The sequence below is a fragment of the Barbus barbus genome (genome assembly GCF_936440315.1).
Source record: "Barbus barbus genome assembly, chromosome: 34".
Classification (NCBI taxonomy): domain Eukaryota; kingdom Metazoa; phylum Chordata; class Actinopteri; order Cypriniformes; family Cyprinidae; genus Barbus; species Barbus barbus.
This window is the reverse complement of record NC_136762.1, coordinates 6792432-6812380: the sequence shown is the minus strand read 5'-3', so window position 1 is coordinate 6812380 and position 19949 is coordinate 6792432. Positions and strand designations below refer to the sequence as shown.

The 19949-nt window shown below is 36.7% G+C and overlaps 1 protein-coding gene across 1 annotated transcript in view; it reads left to right on the top strand.

Annotated features, from left to right (window-relative positions):
* The window catches only part of LOC306854082 (neuronal tyrosine-phosphorylated phosphoinositide-3-kinase adapter 2-like), a gene marked incomplete at both ends in the record, with an annotated part of 36918 nt that overhangs the window by 10128 nt on the left and 6841 nt on the right, over positions 1-19949 (top strand). Inside the window, one exon of the mRNA XM_079391885.1 lies at positions 12500-13660. Coding sequence (XP_079248011.1) covers positions 12500-13660 — 1161 coding nt within the window. The remainder of the gene's footprint in view (positions 1-12499; positions 13661-19949) is intronic.

The window sequence follows — 19949 nt, the reverse complement described above, 5'->3', positions numbered from 1 at the left end:
GGTTTTATGACCCTTTGTCTGAGAACATGGTTCGAATGGCTCTACCAGTCTATATTTTGATTAAATTACAAACACACATGTCATTCTACGAGGAGGTGTTGTACACTAAAGTGTGCGTCATCAAATGAGCATTAATTTGGTAGGATACACGATATAGGTGGGGTTACATTAACTAGTACTTCACTCATAAAGCATGCATAGAACAAAATACAATGCAAGAGACACTATACAAGATAGTTAAAATCGTACACACAATATCCTGGGATGCATGTTTATCCGTAGAAAGGTTTGTCTATGAGTGACAAGGAGGAAAGTTTTGTTTGTATGGGCATTGCGTGGGTTTCAGAAGGGTACGTTCTTACGACACGTCACATCTCACATACTTTTGAGCAATGAAACAGTCTTATCAGATGGTTGCCCTGGTAACTGAGCCCTTTAGGGTGCTCTTTCAGGGTGAAGGGTCCATAGACCCTCACAGTGAGAGGGTTTGCTGGTTTATTCATTAAATATAATGAATAAAAGTGTGTCTGATTAGTCCAAACACTACAGCAGCAATGCTGGCAGCACTCTATTTCCCAAACACAACCTCTGGATATGACGCTGAGCACGTGCACTCGACTTCTTTGGTCGACCATGGCGAGGCCTGTTCTGAGTGGAACCTGTCCTGTTAAACTGCTGTATGATCTTGGCCACCGTGCTGCAGCTCAGTTTCAGGGTCTTGGCAATCTTCTTATAGCCTACGCCAGGGATGGGCTGTATATGCCCCGCAGTGTCTTTTAGCATGGCTGGATCATATTAGACTCGGATGATACATTTTAAAACATTTGGAATAGTCACGTAAAGATTGCTTTAAGTTTATGAAGTTAATACTATCTCCAACCAGGAAAGGTCTCTAGTTTCCAGCCGCTCCCCGTATTAATTTCAGTGTAGTAGGACCTGCACTCTAATGTAAACATTCACTAACATTAGCAAATAATAAATGAAAAACTGACCATGATAGCATTATCTTTTTATCAAGTTCAAGGGGATATCCATATGTTTGGATTGTTTGGAAATCTGTATTTTTATTTAAATCGCCATCACATCACTGCTCACAAACAACGGGGACGCCAGAGTTGCACTTGCCTCAAATTTTAAAGGTAAATTGCATAGTCAACAAAACCTTTTTGCTAAATGCATGACAGAAATGTTTGCACTGAACTATGTTTTTAGTGTTTCCGCGGGTCCTTAAAAAGTCTTCAGTTTAATTGTTTAAATTTAAGGCCATGAAAACTCTTGGTACAAAAAGTCTTAATTATTAGCGGTCTTAAATTTGGGGACAGAAAGACAAGAATTGCTATATAGATTAATATGACGATTAAACTTAAAAAGGCTACGATTTCACTGAATAAATAGGACCTCTGAACGTTTCAAAGTCAGGCGCTGCTGCTTTGTGAAATGCGGTTACTGGGGAAACCGATATATTTCTGCAGTTCCAAAAGTGAAACTCTGCTGGCAGAGAACGAATTTGAATTTTCAATAAGCACACGTCTTTTAATTTTGCTACATATTTGTTAAATGTGAACCGATGGATTGGAAAGAAGCTAATGCATGATAAAAATCTAAACAATTAAGACACTAAGATATATATGTTATATAATATAATAATTGATTGATAATAATTGTTTAAATTAATGTAATAATTAATACTTTTGACTCATCCCTTTTCTTAAAAAATATGAAGTGCAGGTCTTAAAAAAGTCTTTAAATGTCCTAAATTAGATTTTTAAAAATCCTGCAGATACCTGGTTATATTATGGTACCAATTGCAATAACTTTTTTTTTTTTTGAATAAGCCCTTTTTAACTGTCCTCTTGTTGTTTTGATAATATTCTGTAGGCCACTAATAAAAAAAAAACGACCTTTCTGAACGTTTTAGTCACTGTAAAATCACAAATAACTGGATTAACCTTTCTTTAAAAAAAACCTAAATTGCATTCACTCCAGAGCAATTTATTTATAACACAAGCAGTTAACATTTTCACTCAAAACTCCATATTAATTAAGCACTAATCTGAATATTTGTTTTATAATTGGAATATTTGGGTGTAAGCATGCTCCCCCTCAGTGTCTATGACAGTTTGACTGTTATGGCTCTGCCTGAGGCGAGAAATAGCATTACCAAGGTGTCCATTGAGTGGACTGACCTGCTTTGAGAAGGACTTGATACACACTTAACAGCAGCACTGCACACTTGCAGACTACTGTATAATGAGTTAGTGTCAGACAGTGCAGTCTTTTTACATAACGGAAAATGCCGCACAGATAAAGGTCCACACACATATATTCCCTTTCACAGACACCTGTAAATATACCCAAGTATCTTTCTAGGAACAGGTGACATCGACTCTCTGTCCTCCTCTGACTGGTCACCCTGAGCCAGCAAAAGAGCTCTCATTGGTCGCCTGCTGGCTGCAGTGTCATTATGAATGGGGCAACTGTTGCCATAGGCAACATTCTCAATCTAAGTGTTTTACCGGTGATGACAGCTTCAGACAGAATCAACCAAAACACAGATGATGCTTCTTATAAACAAGTTCAGAGCTATAAGGTCGACAAGCAAGAGACTTGAGTCGTGATTCACATTCACAACATGCACACAAAACACAGTTTGAGTTAAAGCTGAAACAAATAATATATACTCTTTCAGAAAAAAAGGTACAAAACTGTCTGTCACTAGGGCGGATCTCTTTCAAAAGGTACTAATATGTACACTTTATTGGTAAATAAATTGGTATTACAGTGTACAAATAAATGAGTACCTTTTAGCTTTTGTACCTTCAATGGAGGTTGATACCTTTTTTTGTTCTATTGCTAGCCTAAACAGACAAAATGTGCTGCTCTAGGCTGTTTTATATTATACAGTGAACAAATGCCTCAGAGACCTTTACTATTCCACACGCTCATTTCCACACACATTAGCCGTTTTTTAACCCTTAACTTGATCTTTACTGATTCCACTCAGGGAGCTGAGCTCATTCAAAGTGCTTTTCTTTCAAATCCAAAGCAGAAGCACACATTACAAAATACCTAACCCCACTCCAACACTTGACCTCATTTTTCAATGTTCGCAACCTCATTTAGAGTACATTAACCCTAAAAACATCAACCGGCTCTTTGCAGTGAAATTTGAAACGCAGCCAACTTCACCGTACTGTATACAGCACATCAAACCTTTTAGTATATTCAATCTCAAACACATGCAACCTTATGTTCTACTCATTTTCTATTCAAGTCAAAAACTAATTTAAAATATTAAACAATTTAAAACATTGATTTTCTGATTGAATTTATATTTTAAAATATAATTTATTTCTGTGATGGCAAAGCTGAATTTTCAGCATCATTACTCCAGTCTTCAGTGTCACGTTATCCTTCAGAAATCATTCTAATATGCTGATTTGCTACAGTTGTGCTGCTTAATATTTTTTGTGGAAATCATACATTTTTACAGGATTATATAATGAATATAAAGTTCCAAAGACCAGCACTGAAATAGACATTTTTGACATTATAAATGTCTTTCTTTTATCAATTTAATGCATCCTTGCTGAATAAAAATATACATTTAATAAATACATTTTGTGCTTAAAAAAAAACCTATACACACACACACACACACATACATAAATTCATTCAGCAAATACTTTATTCCAAAATGGGACAATAACTAATGTTAATTTAATTTAATTCCAATTAAAACATTAAGTTACAGGAAAAGGAACACCCTACCCCTTTAAACACATATTAACCTCTTTCTCTTTTCTGCTTTAAGAGCATATTTTTTAAATCATATAGGATCCTGATGTCTTGATGTCCGAGTAAGGATCTATATAGAGAGACAGTGATTGTCTGTGGCATTTCCACCACACCAAGGGCCACAGATTATTCCTTCAGAGGAGCCTCAAAGAGCTCAACATCTCTCCTCCTTCTCTTCTATCTCCTTCTCCCTCAGGCTCCATGCTACATACACTTCTCCCCCATCTCTCATTCATCCTTTACTCTCGTGCCTTCATTTCCCACCCAAGTTTGGCACCCTTTCTTTTTCTCGTCATTACAATCCTGTCTTTTATCTCACTCGTTTATGCATTCCCTTTCTCATAGACCCAGCGACTTTTTCTTCTAGCCTTCTTAATTTTTAAATTCATGCTATAGAAACAGAACTCTCTTTCTACTCTTACTCTTTGTGGTAGAAAGATTGTATCAGATGGTGAAACTATAGTATTTTAATATATATCATTGTATTAAATGATTACCATATTTTCATGGTACTTCAAAACTATAAATACCATGGAATTACTATGGCAAAATTTTTTGGACATTTATGTCCAAAAATTCTGGAAATGCTGTAGTACCATATTAAAAAAAACATAGCAACCCTCTTTCTTCCTTCATCTGATCCCTATGATCTTTTTAAGCATATGTGCCAGCTTGCTTGTGTATGTTAGTGTGTGTTATCTTCTGCACTGCTGTCAAGAAAACACGTATGCCCTATATAGAGAGAGAGAGCTACTGACATACATGCGAACCTCAATAAATCATGAGCAGTGTCAGCATCATATTAAACTTAATGACATGTGGCATGTGGCGTATATCTGTGCTGTATATCTCATTGGCAGGGACTATTTCACCTCTAATTTAGAGGGAAATCAATATAAATGCATTATTGTACACATACAAGCACAGATAAACATCTGTATTAAATAAGCAGTGTAATACTAGATAACAGATCCAGAATTTGCTACATCCTCTGATGGAAAACAGAGAGAGAGGGAGGGAGAGATGGATGTGTTGTTAGAGGAAGGTACATCATGCACCTGCTGTCCTCTGGAACACAGTGCCCTATATTTTCCTGTGTCACAGTTACAATACACTTACAACACATTCACACAAACACACACACACACACACACACGCACGCACGCACGCACGCACACGCATGCACGCACACGCACGCACACACACACACACACACAGGCATATGTTCACACACCAGTGTTTCCTACACGATTCTGCTTTTGCAGGGGGCATTAGCATCAACCATGAAGAGACCTAACAATTTGCTAAACAATAGGAATACCATTTTTGCGAACATACAATTATGTTTTGTTTAAAAACAAAAAAAAACTCTTTTGCTGCATTGTGTCTCTTCACATCTGTATGGATTCATATTTGTGTGGAGCCCTTCATATGACATACAGAAAAAATAGATATTGTGGTAACAAATGAAGAATTAGTTCTCACAACATATTTTAATATATGGCTATTTATTATTATTAGTGCTGGGCACCGTTAATTTTTTTAAATCACGATTAATCACATGATTTTCACATGATTAATCACGTGATTAATTGCATTGTTATTCACAAAATTCAGTAATGAATTCAAAAGTAGTGTATTGTGCACTTTTTTTCATTTAAAAGTACTGCTATATGAACAAAAGTGCAATAACATTTGGTTTGCAAACACTTTAACACTTTTTTTTCTACAGCAGTATTCCTTTTACAGAGTAGCAATTATGACCCGAATTCCGGAAATATTGGGACGTTTTTTAAATTTAAATAAAATGAAAACTAAAAGAATTTCAAATCACATGAGCTAATATTTTATTCACAATAAAACATAAATAACATAACAAATGTTTAAACTGAGAAATTTTACAATTTTATGCACAAAATGAGCTCATTTCAATTTTTTTGATGCCTGCTACAGGTCTCAAAATAGTTGGGACGGGGGCATGTTTACCACGGTGTAGCATCTCCTCTATTTTTCAGTTTGAAGACGTCTGGGCATCGAGGTTATGAGTTTCTGGAGTTTTGGTGTTGGTCCCATTCTTGCCTATATAGGTTTCCAGCTGCTGAAGAGTTTTTGGTCGTCTTTGACGTATTTTTCGTTTAATGATGTGCCAAATGTTCTCTATAGGTGAAAGATCTGGACTGCAGGAAGGCAAATTAAGCATCTGGACTCTTCTACTATGAAGCCACGCTGTTGTAATAGCTGCAGCATGTGGTTTTGCACTGTCCTGCTGAAATACACGTTACCTGGAGGGGAGCATATGTTGCTCAAAAACATTTATATACCTTCAGCATTCATAGTGCCTTCCAAAACATGCAAGCTGCCCATACCGTATGCACTTATGCACCCCCATACCATCAGAGATGCTGGCTTTTGAACTGAACACTGATAACACGCTGGAAGGTCTCCCTCCTCTTTTGCCCGGAGGATACGGTGTCCGTGATTTCCAATAAGAATGTCAAATTTGGACTCGTCTGACCATAGAACACTTTTCCACTTTGAAACAGTCCATATTAAATGGACTGGAAGTCCATTTAATATGGACTAATATGGACTATGTGGGGAAGTCGTGGCCTAATGGTTAGAGAGTCGGACTCGTAATCGAAAGGTTGCGGGTTCGAGTCCCCGGCCGGCAGGAATTGTAGGTGGGGGAGTGAATGTCCAGCGCTCTCTCCACCCTCAATACCACGACTGAGGTGCCCTTGAGCAAGGCACCGAACCCCCGACTGCTCCCCGGGCGCTGCAGCATGGCTGCCCACTGCTCCGGGTGTGTGTTCACGGTGTGTGTGTGTGTGTGTGTGCATTTGTTCACTACTCACTGCTGTGTGTGTGCACTTGGATGGGTTAAACGCAGAGCACCAATTTCGAGTATGGGTCACCATACTTGACAATACGTCACGACTTTAAATGAGCCTTGGCCCACAGGACACGACAGCGCTTCTGGACCATGTTCACATATGGCTTCTTTTTTGCATGATAGAGCTTTAGTTGGCATCTGCAGATGGCACGGCTGATTGTGTTTACCGACAGTGGTTTCTGGAAGTATTCCTGGGCCCATTTAGTAATGTCAATGACAGAATCATGCCGATGAGTGATGCAGTGTCGTCTAAGGGCCCGAAGACCACGGGCATTCAACAAAACTCTTCAGTCTTGTCCCTTACGCACAGAGATTTCTCCAGTTTCTCTGAAACTTTTGATGATATTATGCACTGTAGAGGATGAGATTTGCAAAGCCTTTTCAATTTGACGTTGAGGAACATTGTTTTTAAAGTATTCCACAATCTTTTTACGCACTCTTTCACAAATTGAGTGCCCAGACTGCCCATCTTTACTTCTGAGAGACTCTGCCTCTCTAAGACATCCTTTTATAGCTAATCATGTTACAGACCTGATGTCAAGTAACTTAATTAGTTGCTAGATGTTCTCCCAGCTGAATCTTTTCACAATTTCTTGCTTTTTCAGCCCTTTGTTACCCCTGTGCCAACTTTTTTGAGACCTGTAGCAGGCATCAAATTTGAAATGAGCTCATTTAGTGGATAAAAGTGTAAAATTTCTCTGTTTAAACATTTGTTATGTTGTCTATGTTCTATTGTGAATAAAATATTGGCTCATTTGATTTGAAAGTCTTTTAGTTTTCATTTTATTCAAATAAAAAAAAAAAACGTCCCAACATTTCCAGAATTCGAGTTGTAAAATATTTCTTTTAAATCTCAACTTAAACGTTAATGTAATCAAATTAAATATAAAACCAAAGCTATTTACAACAGAGTGCGGCGCGGGACAACACTTGATGGGCGAGTGCGGGCAGGTAGAGAGACTCCTGTGTGAGGGATGCGGGAGAATAAGGGTGTATTCACACTAGGCAATCTCAACCGTGCCCGAGCGCATTTGACCCCCAAAGCCTGGTTCGTTTGACTATTGTGATGGCTCCGGTTCATTTAGCCAGCCCTGGCTCGGTTGAAAGAGGTGGGCCAGAGTGCGGTTCAGTTAGGCTCAGGCACGGTACATATGTAGTGTGAGTGCTACGGTACGTATGTAGTGTGAGCGCTAACCGCGCCAGAGCGCTGAACTTCTGATACGTGCAGCTTGATTATGTGTACATTTCTGAGCAGCAAAAGCGATAGATCTGTAAAGCAATATATTGTGAGAGGGCTGTGTGTTACTGCGTCCCAATAAATGAATCAAAATAATAAACCACAAAGTTAACAAAAAGACCGTGATTACGAGCTCATTGCATTATTTTCTGTTAAAAATAACAGTGAACAGCGTTTTGTGAATGGTGATACTTACAAATACTCTCATTGGCTATATAGCGTGATGACGCCCATCCCAAGCCTGTACTGATCAACATCCCACCCCTCCTTTGACCCATGGTTTGTCTGTATGTGTATTCAGAGCCCGAGCAACAGACTTTCAAAATAATAATAATAATAAAACTGCGTTAATGAGCGATAAAATAATTGTCTGCCTTAATTAATGCATTAAAGCAATAATAACTTGCTCAGCCCTATTATATTATATTATATTACATTATATTTGTGGCTACTTATTATTTTGTTCTCTCATTTTATAGTTAAATCATGGCCACCATTCAGTTAAAATGAGGGAACAAATTAATAGAGCATGGGAACACATTTTTGCCTCGGACTAAAAATTGTTTTAAAAATTGCAACTTTATATTTCACAATTTCATATCTTACAACTGTATATTAATTTCTCATAATTACAATTTTATATGATTTCTTCAGAACTTGATTTCTGAGAATTATAACTTTGTTTCTCACATTTGTGACTATTTCATATAAAGTATGTAATTTATTATAATTTATTATTTATTTAAAACTTTCTCACAAATATTTAAAAAATACTTCTTTAATGTGAATACGCATTTAGAGTTAGGGTGCAGTAATTACACCCAAATAAATTTATAAATAATAGAAGTAGGCTATATAGGAGGTTCTTACAAGGTGTACAAGTTTGTGTGTATGTGTGTAAAATTGCTGAGAAAATGCAAGTCACTGGCCTCGTTCTGTCACTTGGGTGAGGTGCTGTGATCTCTCCGAGTCTTTTTTCTGAAAGATAAGTGAAATCATTTTGTCATTTTGTCATTCTTGCTGACATTTCATCTGTGTATCACAGAGTTCCACCACAAAGCTGATATAAACCCCTGTCATGTCTTTTACATAACATAAACCCATCCACATACACACACAGGATCTAGAGTCTCTAGAGAATGACGTAATTATAGCTTCAGCCAGCATTACAGGAGATTAAAAATTAGCATACATCCCATGCTGCCCCATTAACTATTACTTGAACTTGCTGTTGGCAAGAGACACACTAATAGACACAAATACAAACACACACACACACTCTGCCTTTGCTGGAAGAAACGGGTCAGTCAAGTTGCCCTTCACTGAGCCAGCTGAGAAATGACAGAAAGATGGAGAATGAGCGAGTGAGTAACCAAGAGGGCGGAAAAGAAACTGAAACAGTCGCTTTCCGCTGAGATAATTCAGGATGAAATTCATTCATGAAGTAAAAATGACCTAGTTTTCTCCACTCTAGTTCTTTCTCTCCGCCCTCCAGTGTGTGTAGGAAACTGCCTGTTTGTGTCTGTTTGATTATTCCATGAACTCTCCCCACAAAGCTTAGCATCTCTAGCTGATATTACCACTTACTGGCAGTAGTGCACTCAGGGTACGTTCCAAATGTATATATGTATATATATATATATATATATATATATATACACACACAACTATGCATATATATACATAGTTGTGCTCATAAGTTTACATACACAAGAGCCGGGGGATGTAAACTTTTGAACAGGATGATGATGTGTAAATTCTTCTCATTTTGTTTAACGATCATATTTTTTCATTTAGTACTGGACTTCAGAAGTTACATAAATACTTACATGTTTCACAGAAGACAAAAATACAATATACCCTGATTATCCAATTTAAAATGTGTACACCCCCGTCTCTTAATGCATCGTGTGGCCTTCTTGAGCGTCAGTAAATGTTTTTACCTTTTGTAATAGTTATGCATGAGTCCCTCAACTGTCCTCAGTGTTAAAAGATGGATTTCAAAATCATACAGTCAATGTTGGGAAGAGTTCTAATATGCAGAAGATGCTGGAAAAGAATGTGCAGGAGCTGGAGGATTTTTCTGAAGAACAGCAGGCAGAACTGCACAGGACCAACAAGGGACTCCTGAACAACTATCCCAAAATATAAAAACAGTCGTGGTTCATCCAGGAAATTACACATAGTATTAAGATTCAAGGGTATGTAAACTTTTGAATGGGGTAATTTTTATCAATTCAGTTATTATTTTGTCTTGTGGAGTATATGTAAATATAAGTTCAGGTGCAAAAGCCTGACATTTTCTTCTAAAATTAGCATTTTTATCAGGCTCCTATATTTATGTTATTGCATAGAAAAGGACCTATATCTTGCAATTAAAATAAAATTACTGGACCTAAACATAGTATGATAAAAACATGATAAAAATGCTCATTTTAGATGACAATTTCAGATGGCACTTAGAGCCTTTTGCATCTGAATTCTTCACACACACATACATATATACACATATATATATACACAGGTGCATCTCTGCAGTGCTGCCGAATGAAACGTGTTTATGAGCGCACTCTCGCTCTTGCTCTCGCTCTGGTTGATGCGTGCACTATGCGCATTCTTCCAGGAGAAATGCCCATATAAGGAGTTCCACCGTCCTTTACGTCAGCAAGAACCACGATCGAAAAAAACTCTCAGAAACTTGTCCTAACCCGGAAATGAGATTTTTGGCACTGAAATATATATATACCCAAAACCCAAAAAAGACAACTTCACCAGATACGCCCTATTCAGTGCGTAGAGACCCTGTCAATGAGAACACAGCTGCACACACACCGAGCGTGGCCTGCTTTCCTCGTTTCTCAGCACTGGTAGCTCAACTGTGTATAATTAATCCTGTCTCAAGCAGAGTGTTAAACTCTATTCTCACTAAAAAGTCCTTGGAGAAGCCTATTAACTCATTTCATAACCGCACATATTCAGGATTAGTGACTGTACTGAGAGGGCAGTGGTGGGACCTGATGGGAACAAGAACGAATAAAACGTGAAGCATCAAAGATGATCACATGCACAATAGACTAGTAATGGCCCTGTGCAGCCCCATACGGCTTTGTGGGTTAGCAATGACATTAAAAATAATAGACGCTGACTGGGCTACCCTTCTTCTAAGCCTTAGAAGTGCTAATATTTCCTGCTAACATATGTCATGACATTCTGATAACACCTAGCAGTACTGTAATATGCTGCTATGCTGTACTATTTGTAGTGGGCAATAAACAGGTAGGCACGATTAACCGGTGGAAATTTGTCAACCAGTTGAGATTTTCAATTATTGTCTCTATCGCAGTTACAAGGTCACGTAACGTTGCTGTGCTACGTGGTCAATAAAACTTATCGTTTGCACACATTAAGCATCGCGGTTTAAAAAAAAAAGTGATGTAAGCCACAATCAGCAGGTAAAGAGAACTCATTTTACTATATGCGCATGCTGTCTGAGAGACGCGCACACTTGAAGACGGTGCTCAGACTGTGGGAGTATTGAACTGAGGTTTTTTGCCGCTTCATAGGTCTTGAACGGTTTAAAAAACACACTGTATGTGTCAAAATGCCGGTATTTGTCCTCGTAAACACAGTAATTTAGATCTTAAAGTGATAAAAATTAAAATTCTTTCATTAATTACTCACCCTCATGTTGTTCCAAGACCTCCGTTCATCTTCGGAACACAAATGAAGATATCTTTGATGGAATCTGTGAGCTCTCTGACCCTCCCATAGACAGCAAGTGTCCTTACACGATCAAGGTCCAGAAACATAATAAGGAGATCTGTAAAATAATCCAGGGGTTTAACCGTAATTTTACAAAGTTACGAGAATACTTTTTGTGGGAAAAAAAACAAAAAACTATTTTATTCAACAATTCGTCTCCTCCACGTCACCCTGGTGCCACTTTGGAGAGTATCCACTGAACATAAATGGCGTATGCTGTTCTGTGTCAGCTGCGCCATGCAGAATGACACATTTTGTAATTTAAATAAGAAGAAATATACAGTATATTTAATTTACACAGTGAAGAATATGCAGTGTTTTTATACATTTTATTACTTTATACAATGTATGTAGGCAGCGTTTCTTATTTATATGTTCTACTGTATTTTTTGTCCTATTGCTTATAATTTGTTTCTTATTCTTTTTTAATCGCCGACTGTTTACTTGTCTTCAGTGAGCTTTTTTAAATTTAGTCTAGTATTAATTTTTTTTGTGATATTGACACTGATGACAGGAATGATACAATTTCTATGGTATCAAAAAATTTGATATCATAAAGACCTTATTTAAAGCAAAAATACCTACTATATTGCTATATATATATATATATATATATATATATATATATATATATATATATATATATATATATATATATATATATATATATCTCAATACCGTGAAATAAAATTACTCATATCGTGATATAAGATTTTGGCATCCCTACTATCTACTTTATATTAGCTGTACTGTTGAATTTCATGCAGTGCTAAAAGAAATCCTAATCATTTCCGTTCTCTCACCCACAGCATCTAAATCCCGCCCTTGCAGTGAGGAGTACCGTCGCATGCCTCCACCCAAACCCAAACGCAACCCCAACACCCAGCTCAGCACATCCTTTGACGAGTCTTACATCCAAAACCACGGCAGCAAGGCTAAGTCTGCCTCTCTGCCGCGGCAACACAAAAAGAAATCTGCATCTCAGAGTCAAAGCCCCGCCCCTGACACTGACGATGAGACGGAACCTGTTTATATAGAGATGGTGGGGAACATCTTACGAGACTTCAGTCGAATTGCAGGAGCTAATGGCGACGAAGAGGACAACCAAGGTGAAAGTGTGTACGAGGAGATGAAATATCCTGCCTACAATGATTTACCTTCATCTTTAGATCAATGTCCCACTGCTTTGGTGCCAGAAGTCGAACTTACACGAGCCACCACTCCACGTGGTTCGCTGTGTGACATTCCCGCCCCCTTCCCGAATCTGCTTTCCCATCGGCCTCCTTTATTAGTATTCCCAGCTGCACCAGCCCAATGTTCGCCCAACTCTGACGAATCCCCTCTTACTCCACTGGATGTCACCAAACTGCCCGTGTTGGAGAAGGTCGGGTATGGGAAACCTGGTACATCCCCAACAAGTGCCGACCCTGGACCACAGCTGGAGCCGCAGCAGGTGTCTGGCAAACACCACCACCACCACCACCACCATCATCATCACCATAAGAAGTCAGCAGAGACTAAGGAGCAACAAACAATCACAGCATCAGGACGATCATCTGCTCCTCCTCTGCCATCTGCACTGTATAAAAGCGGTGGGTCGTCTGCGGCGCATGGCTACCCAAGGAGCCACTCCGCCTGCCCATCCCCCGTCAGTATGGGTCGCGCATTAACGCCGCTCACCCTGAAGCGCCCCCCACCGTACGACGCTCTCATGACCGGGACGATTCCTCGCAGCGCATCTGGAGTTCCACATGGATCGCGTGAGAGCGGGCGGCTCTCGAATTCCTCCAGTGTGCATGGAGGGTCCATGCAAAACGTCTCCACTGCATCGGGCTCAAGCTCAGGGTCGGGAGGTCGAAGCAGTCGTACGCCAACCAGTCCTTTGGATGAGCTCAGCAACTTGTTCTCTTCGGGACGTAACATGCTGAAGAAAGGTTCTGGAAGTCGCAAGAGTAAGGAGTCAACGGATGGTGAGTAAAAATGTTAGAATTGATCTAAATTGATCGGCAAGTCTTATATGCTCATCAAAGCTGCATTTATTTAATCAAAAATACAGTAAATAGTAATATTGGTAATAATATTTAGTATAAAATATTATTACCTTTTAAAATAACAGTTTTGTATTTATTATATTTTAAAATGCAATTTATTCCTGTGATGACAAAGCTGAATATTTAGTATCATTCCTTCAGTCTACGGTGTCACATGATCCTCCAGAAATCGTTTTAATATGCTGATTAAGATTTTTATTAGATTAGTTTTAAATTTATATTAAATAGAAATCTTTTGTAACATTATAAATGACTTTTCCTTAAAAAAAAAAAAACTTCTGACCCCAAACTGTTGAACAGCAACTTGACAGGTTTTATATATCTTTAAATTGCAATTAAATAATAATAAAAAAATAAGTTATATGCATTGGTCAAATAAAGAGTACACAGTATAATAGGATATTTGATTGTGCATTTCTCCAATTTTTTTACATACTGTTCACCTTTACTATAATGAAGATTACTAGAAAAATGTATTTAAACTTTTCTCATTAAATAAATAAATAAATAAAAGGAATGAAACTGGACTACAGTGAGACACTTACAGTGGATGTGAATGAGACCAAGCTGTTAATGTTAAAATACTCAGTTTCAAAAGTATAGCCACATGATGTAAACAATATTCATGTTAACATGATTTTTGTGTGAAAATAACCCCCACTTACTAACCTTTCTGTCATCGCAATGAAGTAGTAAAATTGGACAACACAACACCATAAACTATAAAAATTATGATAAAACCATTACAGCTCAAATAACACACACATTTTTAACAGAAGAATAATATAACAATATAATAGTTCATTTTAAGCTTTGTGCCTCAATGTAATTTTGATTTTATTTATTTTTTAAAGAAAAGGAAGAACTATTCAAATATATTTGTGTTAAATTGTATTTTTTTCTAAGCCACAAATACTGGCATATGCCCAAAATAGATTTCAGCCATTTAACTGTTATATGTGAAAATACTATAAAATAATTGTCAGCCTATTAATATCAGTGCAAGTAGAAAATAAGCAATCTAGAAAAAGTACTAAGACTTTTAATTAATTAGATCCACAAATGTTAACCCCAGCAAATACTGGAATTGAAGGGTTAACAGTGAGATATCTGGGGTCGATTGGTAGCCGTCTCAGTTATAACTTCAAAGTGAGGGATGTTGTCTCGTACAGCAAAGCCTGATTGGGTTTAAAGAGCGTGTGTAATCGTCTTGAGAGCTGCAGCTTTTTTTCCAGACTGTTATTTTTTATCATGTGTGGAGGAGAGATGTCCTATTTCCACGGTCCACTTCCATCACCCCAGGTGTGTCTGTGGGCAAGTGTGTGTTTGAGCCTATTCACAGATTAAAAATTGAGCGATCATCCTATGCACAGACCATTCAACATGCTTACAGTGTGCGGGGCACAGAGAGTGAGAAAATGACCCAAATTCTCCCACACAAACAGAGCCTCTTCACATTAAATGTGAAGGTCGCCAGATTGTTGCATTGCGAGGGTTGCTGAGTGCCTTCCTCATGAGCCTTTCAAATCTTGATAAAAATTGTAATGGATTCATTCTGAAACACTTCAGATTAACGAGTCAAGGCTATAATGTTGAACCCCCCCCCCACACACACACACACTATTGTTTTTTATTACTTATATTTAAAATAAGCCAAACCTCAACTCACCTTAATATAATAAGGCATATACACCACACAGGTACACACACACACACACACACACATACACAAACTAAAGCTGGTCAGTCTGTCCATCACGGTCAATTTTACGCAACCCAGTCCAGTAGACACACAAACACACACAGACTCCTCCTGTCAGTATGTCTTCCACGGATCTGTTACTTGGGCTTCGTGCCTGACAGAGTGTGGAGGTGTGAGAGATTAACAGGCTGCCGGCATTAGTATGTGTGTGTGTGTGTTTGCCTGACACACACAGAGAGAAAAGCCAGAGATAGTGAAGAATCTGTCACAGTGATCCAAAACACACCAGTATCTCATTTTCATTTACAGCTCAACATCAGTCTGCTAAGAAACACGGCTGTGGCCACATGTGAGATTATGATCAGAATTCACTCATCCATTTCTGATGTATTCAGATTTAGTCTTGTGAGTTAAAAGCCTTGCGAATGCTGCATTATTACAGAATGTTTTTAATATATTGTAATATATTTTAATAAATTAAAGAATCATTTATTCCTGTGATGGCAAAGCTGAATTTTGAGCAGGCATTTCAGTCTTCAGTGTCACATAATCTTTCAGAAATCATCCTAAAATGCTTATTTGAATCATTCTTATTATTTTTAATGCTGAATTTTTTTTTCTTTTATAATGTAAACATTTTCAGGATTCTATGATGAATTGGAAGTTCAAACGAACATCATTTATTTGAAACAGATTTTTTATTTTTGTAATATTATAAATGTATTTACTGTCACTTTTAATCAATTGAATGTGTCCTTGCTGAATAAAAGTTTTAATTCTTTATATCTTTATTTATATACGGTATATATATATATATATATATATATATATATATATATATATATATATATATATATATATTTATTATTGGCTTAATATTTTATATTAAAATATTAAGCCAATAATATTATAGCCTATTTGACCTTATTCAAAAAGCCCTTTGTTTCTATGCTAGGTTTGAAAAAATAAAATAAACCTTCTTCTCTACAGATCCCATATTGAAGGTCACTACTTAAACTTCACACTTGGGCTGTAATTGGGCATTTTCAGATCCACCCTATAGGGATAAAACAATCAATGACTGAGCTCTTCCTGTTCAGGGCAGTTATGCCGGTCCAAATCCTGTTAGGGAATTCTACTACAACTCAGCATGACACCATTCGGCGCCAGAAAGACATACAGAGTCTGAACACGTGCCAGTGTCAAGTGGCACACAATAGTGTTTGTGCATTAATCTGTTTTAAAGATCAGTCTAATTTAAATGTGATACGAGTTTGTTTTTATTGTGCCCATAAATAGCTCTAAATATGACTTAACAGACAGCAGTCTCTTGCTACACCTTAATGTATGCAGCTGTATTTAAATTCAATAGTGCGTTTCCTGAATAAGTGTCTGAGTAACTTCACATACTCTAAGGCTACATTAGCATATACTAATAATGATCCTACGCATTTAATATATTTCCTCATCATTATGGCTCTGAGGATGGCATATATTAGCATAATTTAGAGGCACAGTAGTGCTTACATTGTGCCTTGCTGTGATATAGAGAGCTGATCTGAGTAACATGAACATAATGGCAGATCAGGTTAGCAGTCAGGCTGAAAACAGAGAATATGATTGAGAAGAAATTCTGATCAGGATCTTCCAAGAATGTGCCATTAAACGGAGACAAACTGACTCCAGTGCAACAAAATACTTACATATAATGTTATAGTTTCCATTATGACAATTTAATTCTGGTAGTTTCAAAGCACCCCTCTGTTTAGAGAGAGAGAGAGAGAGAGAGTTGTATATACAGCCATGTTCAGAATTATTGGCACCCTTGGTAAATATGATCAAAGAAGGCTGTGAAAATTAATCTGCATTGTAAATCCTTTTGATCTTATATTTAAATAAATCACAAAAATCTAACCTTTCATTGGATAATAATAATTTAAAATGGGGGGGAAATATCATTATGAAATAAATGTTTTTCTCTTGTACACATTGGCCACAATTAACGGCACCCTTTTATTCAATACTTTTTGAAACCTCAATTTGCCAGTTTAACAGCTCTAAATTATTCTATAATTCCTGATGAGGTTAGAGAACACCTGACAAGAGATCAGAGACCATTCTTTCATCCAAAATCACTCCAGACCCTTTAGATTCCCAGCTTCATGATGGTGCTTCTTCTCTTTAGTTCACCTCACTCATTTTCTACATGGTTCAGGTCAGAGGACTGGAATGGCCATAGCAGAAGCTTGGTTTTGTGCCCAGTGACCTATTTTTTTGTTTGTTTTTGAGGTTTGTGTTTGGATTATTGTCCGGTTGGAAGAGCCAAACATGGCCCATTATAAGATTTCTAACAGAGTCAGTCACTTGTTGATTTTTTATCTGTTGGTATTTGATAGAATCAGTGATGCCATGTGTCTTAGCAAGATGTCCAGGACCTCCAGCAGAAATACAGGCCCACAACATCAAAAATACAGCGGTATATTTCATTGTACACATGGGGTAATTTTTATCCCTGTGTTCACCAAACCCATCTTGAGTGTTTGCTGCTAAAAAGCAAATTTTTTAGGTTTCATTTGACCATAGAAGCCAGTCCCATTTGAAGTTCCAGTCGTGTCTGACAACTGAATATGCTGGAGATTGTTTTTGGATGAGCTAGGTGTCATGGTGCACACAGCAGGGAGGAGCAAGGAACACACAGACGAGGATGTAACGCAAAATAACAGTCTTTACTGAAGACATCAATGCAAGGCAAGGCTGATACAGACAGGAACACCGGGGAGTAACAAGTAGACCAGACGAAATCAAACCGAATAGACAGGATTATAAATACACAGGTAAATCATAGATAATGAGACGAATACGGCTGGACAAGAATTAACTAATAATCACATTTAACAAGGACAGGAAACAAACCAAATATGGACACAAGAGGCGGGAACACATGACACACACGAAAGGTGACTGATACTAGGAGAATTCTTCTTGAAACCCTCCCAAACAACATATGGTGATGTAGGTACTGTTTGACAAATTTTTTTTAAGGTTTTCTGACCCCAAGATTAAACTATTTTCTGCAATTCTCCAGCTGTGGTCCTTGGAGAGTCTTTACCCTCTCGAACTCTCCTTCTCACCGTGCATTAGGACGATATAGACACATGTCCTCTTCCAGGCAGTTTTGTAACATTTTCTGTTGATTGGAAATTCTTAATTATTGCCCTGATGGTGGAAATGGGATTTTTCTAAAAGCCACTTCACTAATTTGTGAAGCTCAATTATCTTTTACTGCACATCAGAAATATATTCTTTGGTTTTTCTCATTGTGATGGATGATTAAGGGAATTTGGGCTTTGTTTTCACTCCTATTTATATTTCTGTGAAACAGGAAGCCATGGCTGGATAATTTCATGTTCATAATCACCCTGGAGTGCTCAAAATTGTGAATATGAATGGGAATATACTTCAGAGATATTTTACTCATAAGAATTTCTAGGGGTGCCAATAATTGTGTCCAACGTGTATTTGAGAAAAAAAAAACATTTATTTCATAATGATATTTCCCCCCATTTTCAATTGTTTTAGTTCAATGAAAGGTTAGATTTTAGGGATTAAAAAAAAAAAAAAAGATCAAAAGGATAATAATGCAGGTTTATTTTCAGAGCCTTCTTTGATCATATTTACCAAGGGTGCCAATAATTCTGGCACGACTGTATAAATATAAATATATTACAAAAAGATATGTATTGAAGAAAAAAATATATTTAATACAACAAATATATAAATAGAATAATATAAAAAGAATTCTAAAAACATAAATGTATTATATATATATATATATATATATATATATATATATATATATATATATATATATATATATATATATATATACACACACACAGTATATATATATATATATATATATATATATACACACAGTATATATATATACACACAGTATATATATATACACACAGTATATATATATACACACAGTATATATATATATATATATATATATATATATATATATACACACAGTATATATATATACACACAGTATATATATATATATATATATATATATATATATATATATATATATATATATATACACACAGTATATATATATACACACAGTATATATATATACACACAGTATATATATATATATATATATATATATATATATATATATATATATATATATATATATATATATATATATATATATATATATATATATATATATATAATGTTGAGCAGAGTTCTCAGAAATGTTAGTGGAGTACCTGCATTAAATGAACTTCAGATGTGCTTCACAAGATCTCCACCACTGCATGTTGACATAATACATATTGTAGAAACTCTATGAACAGTTAATTGTTCATATACTATGTATAATTATGCATAATTGTGCCTGTGCTTTTGCAGATTTTCAATTTCTTTTAATTCCATATCTCCATATCACTTTCTATCACTTTCAGAGCTACTTGTCCTAGTAGTGGT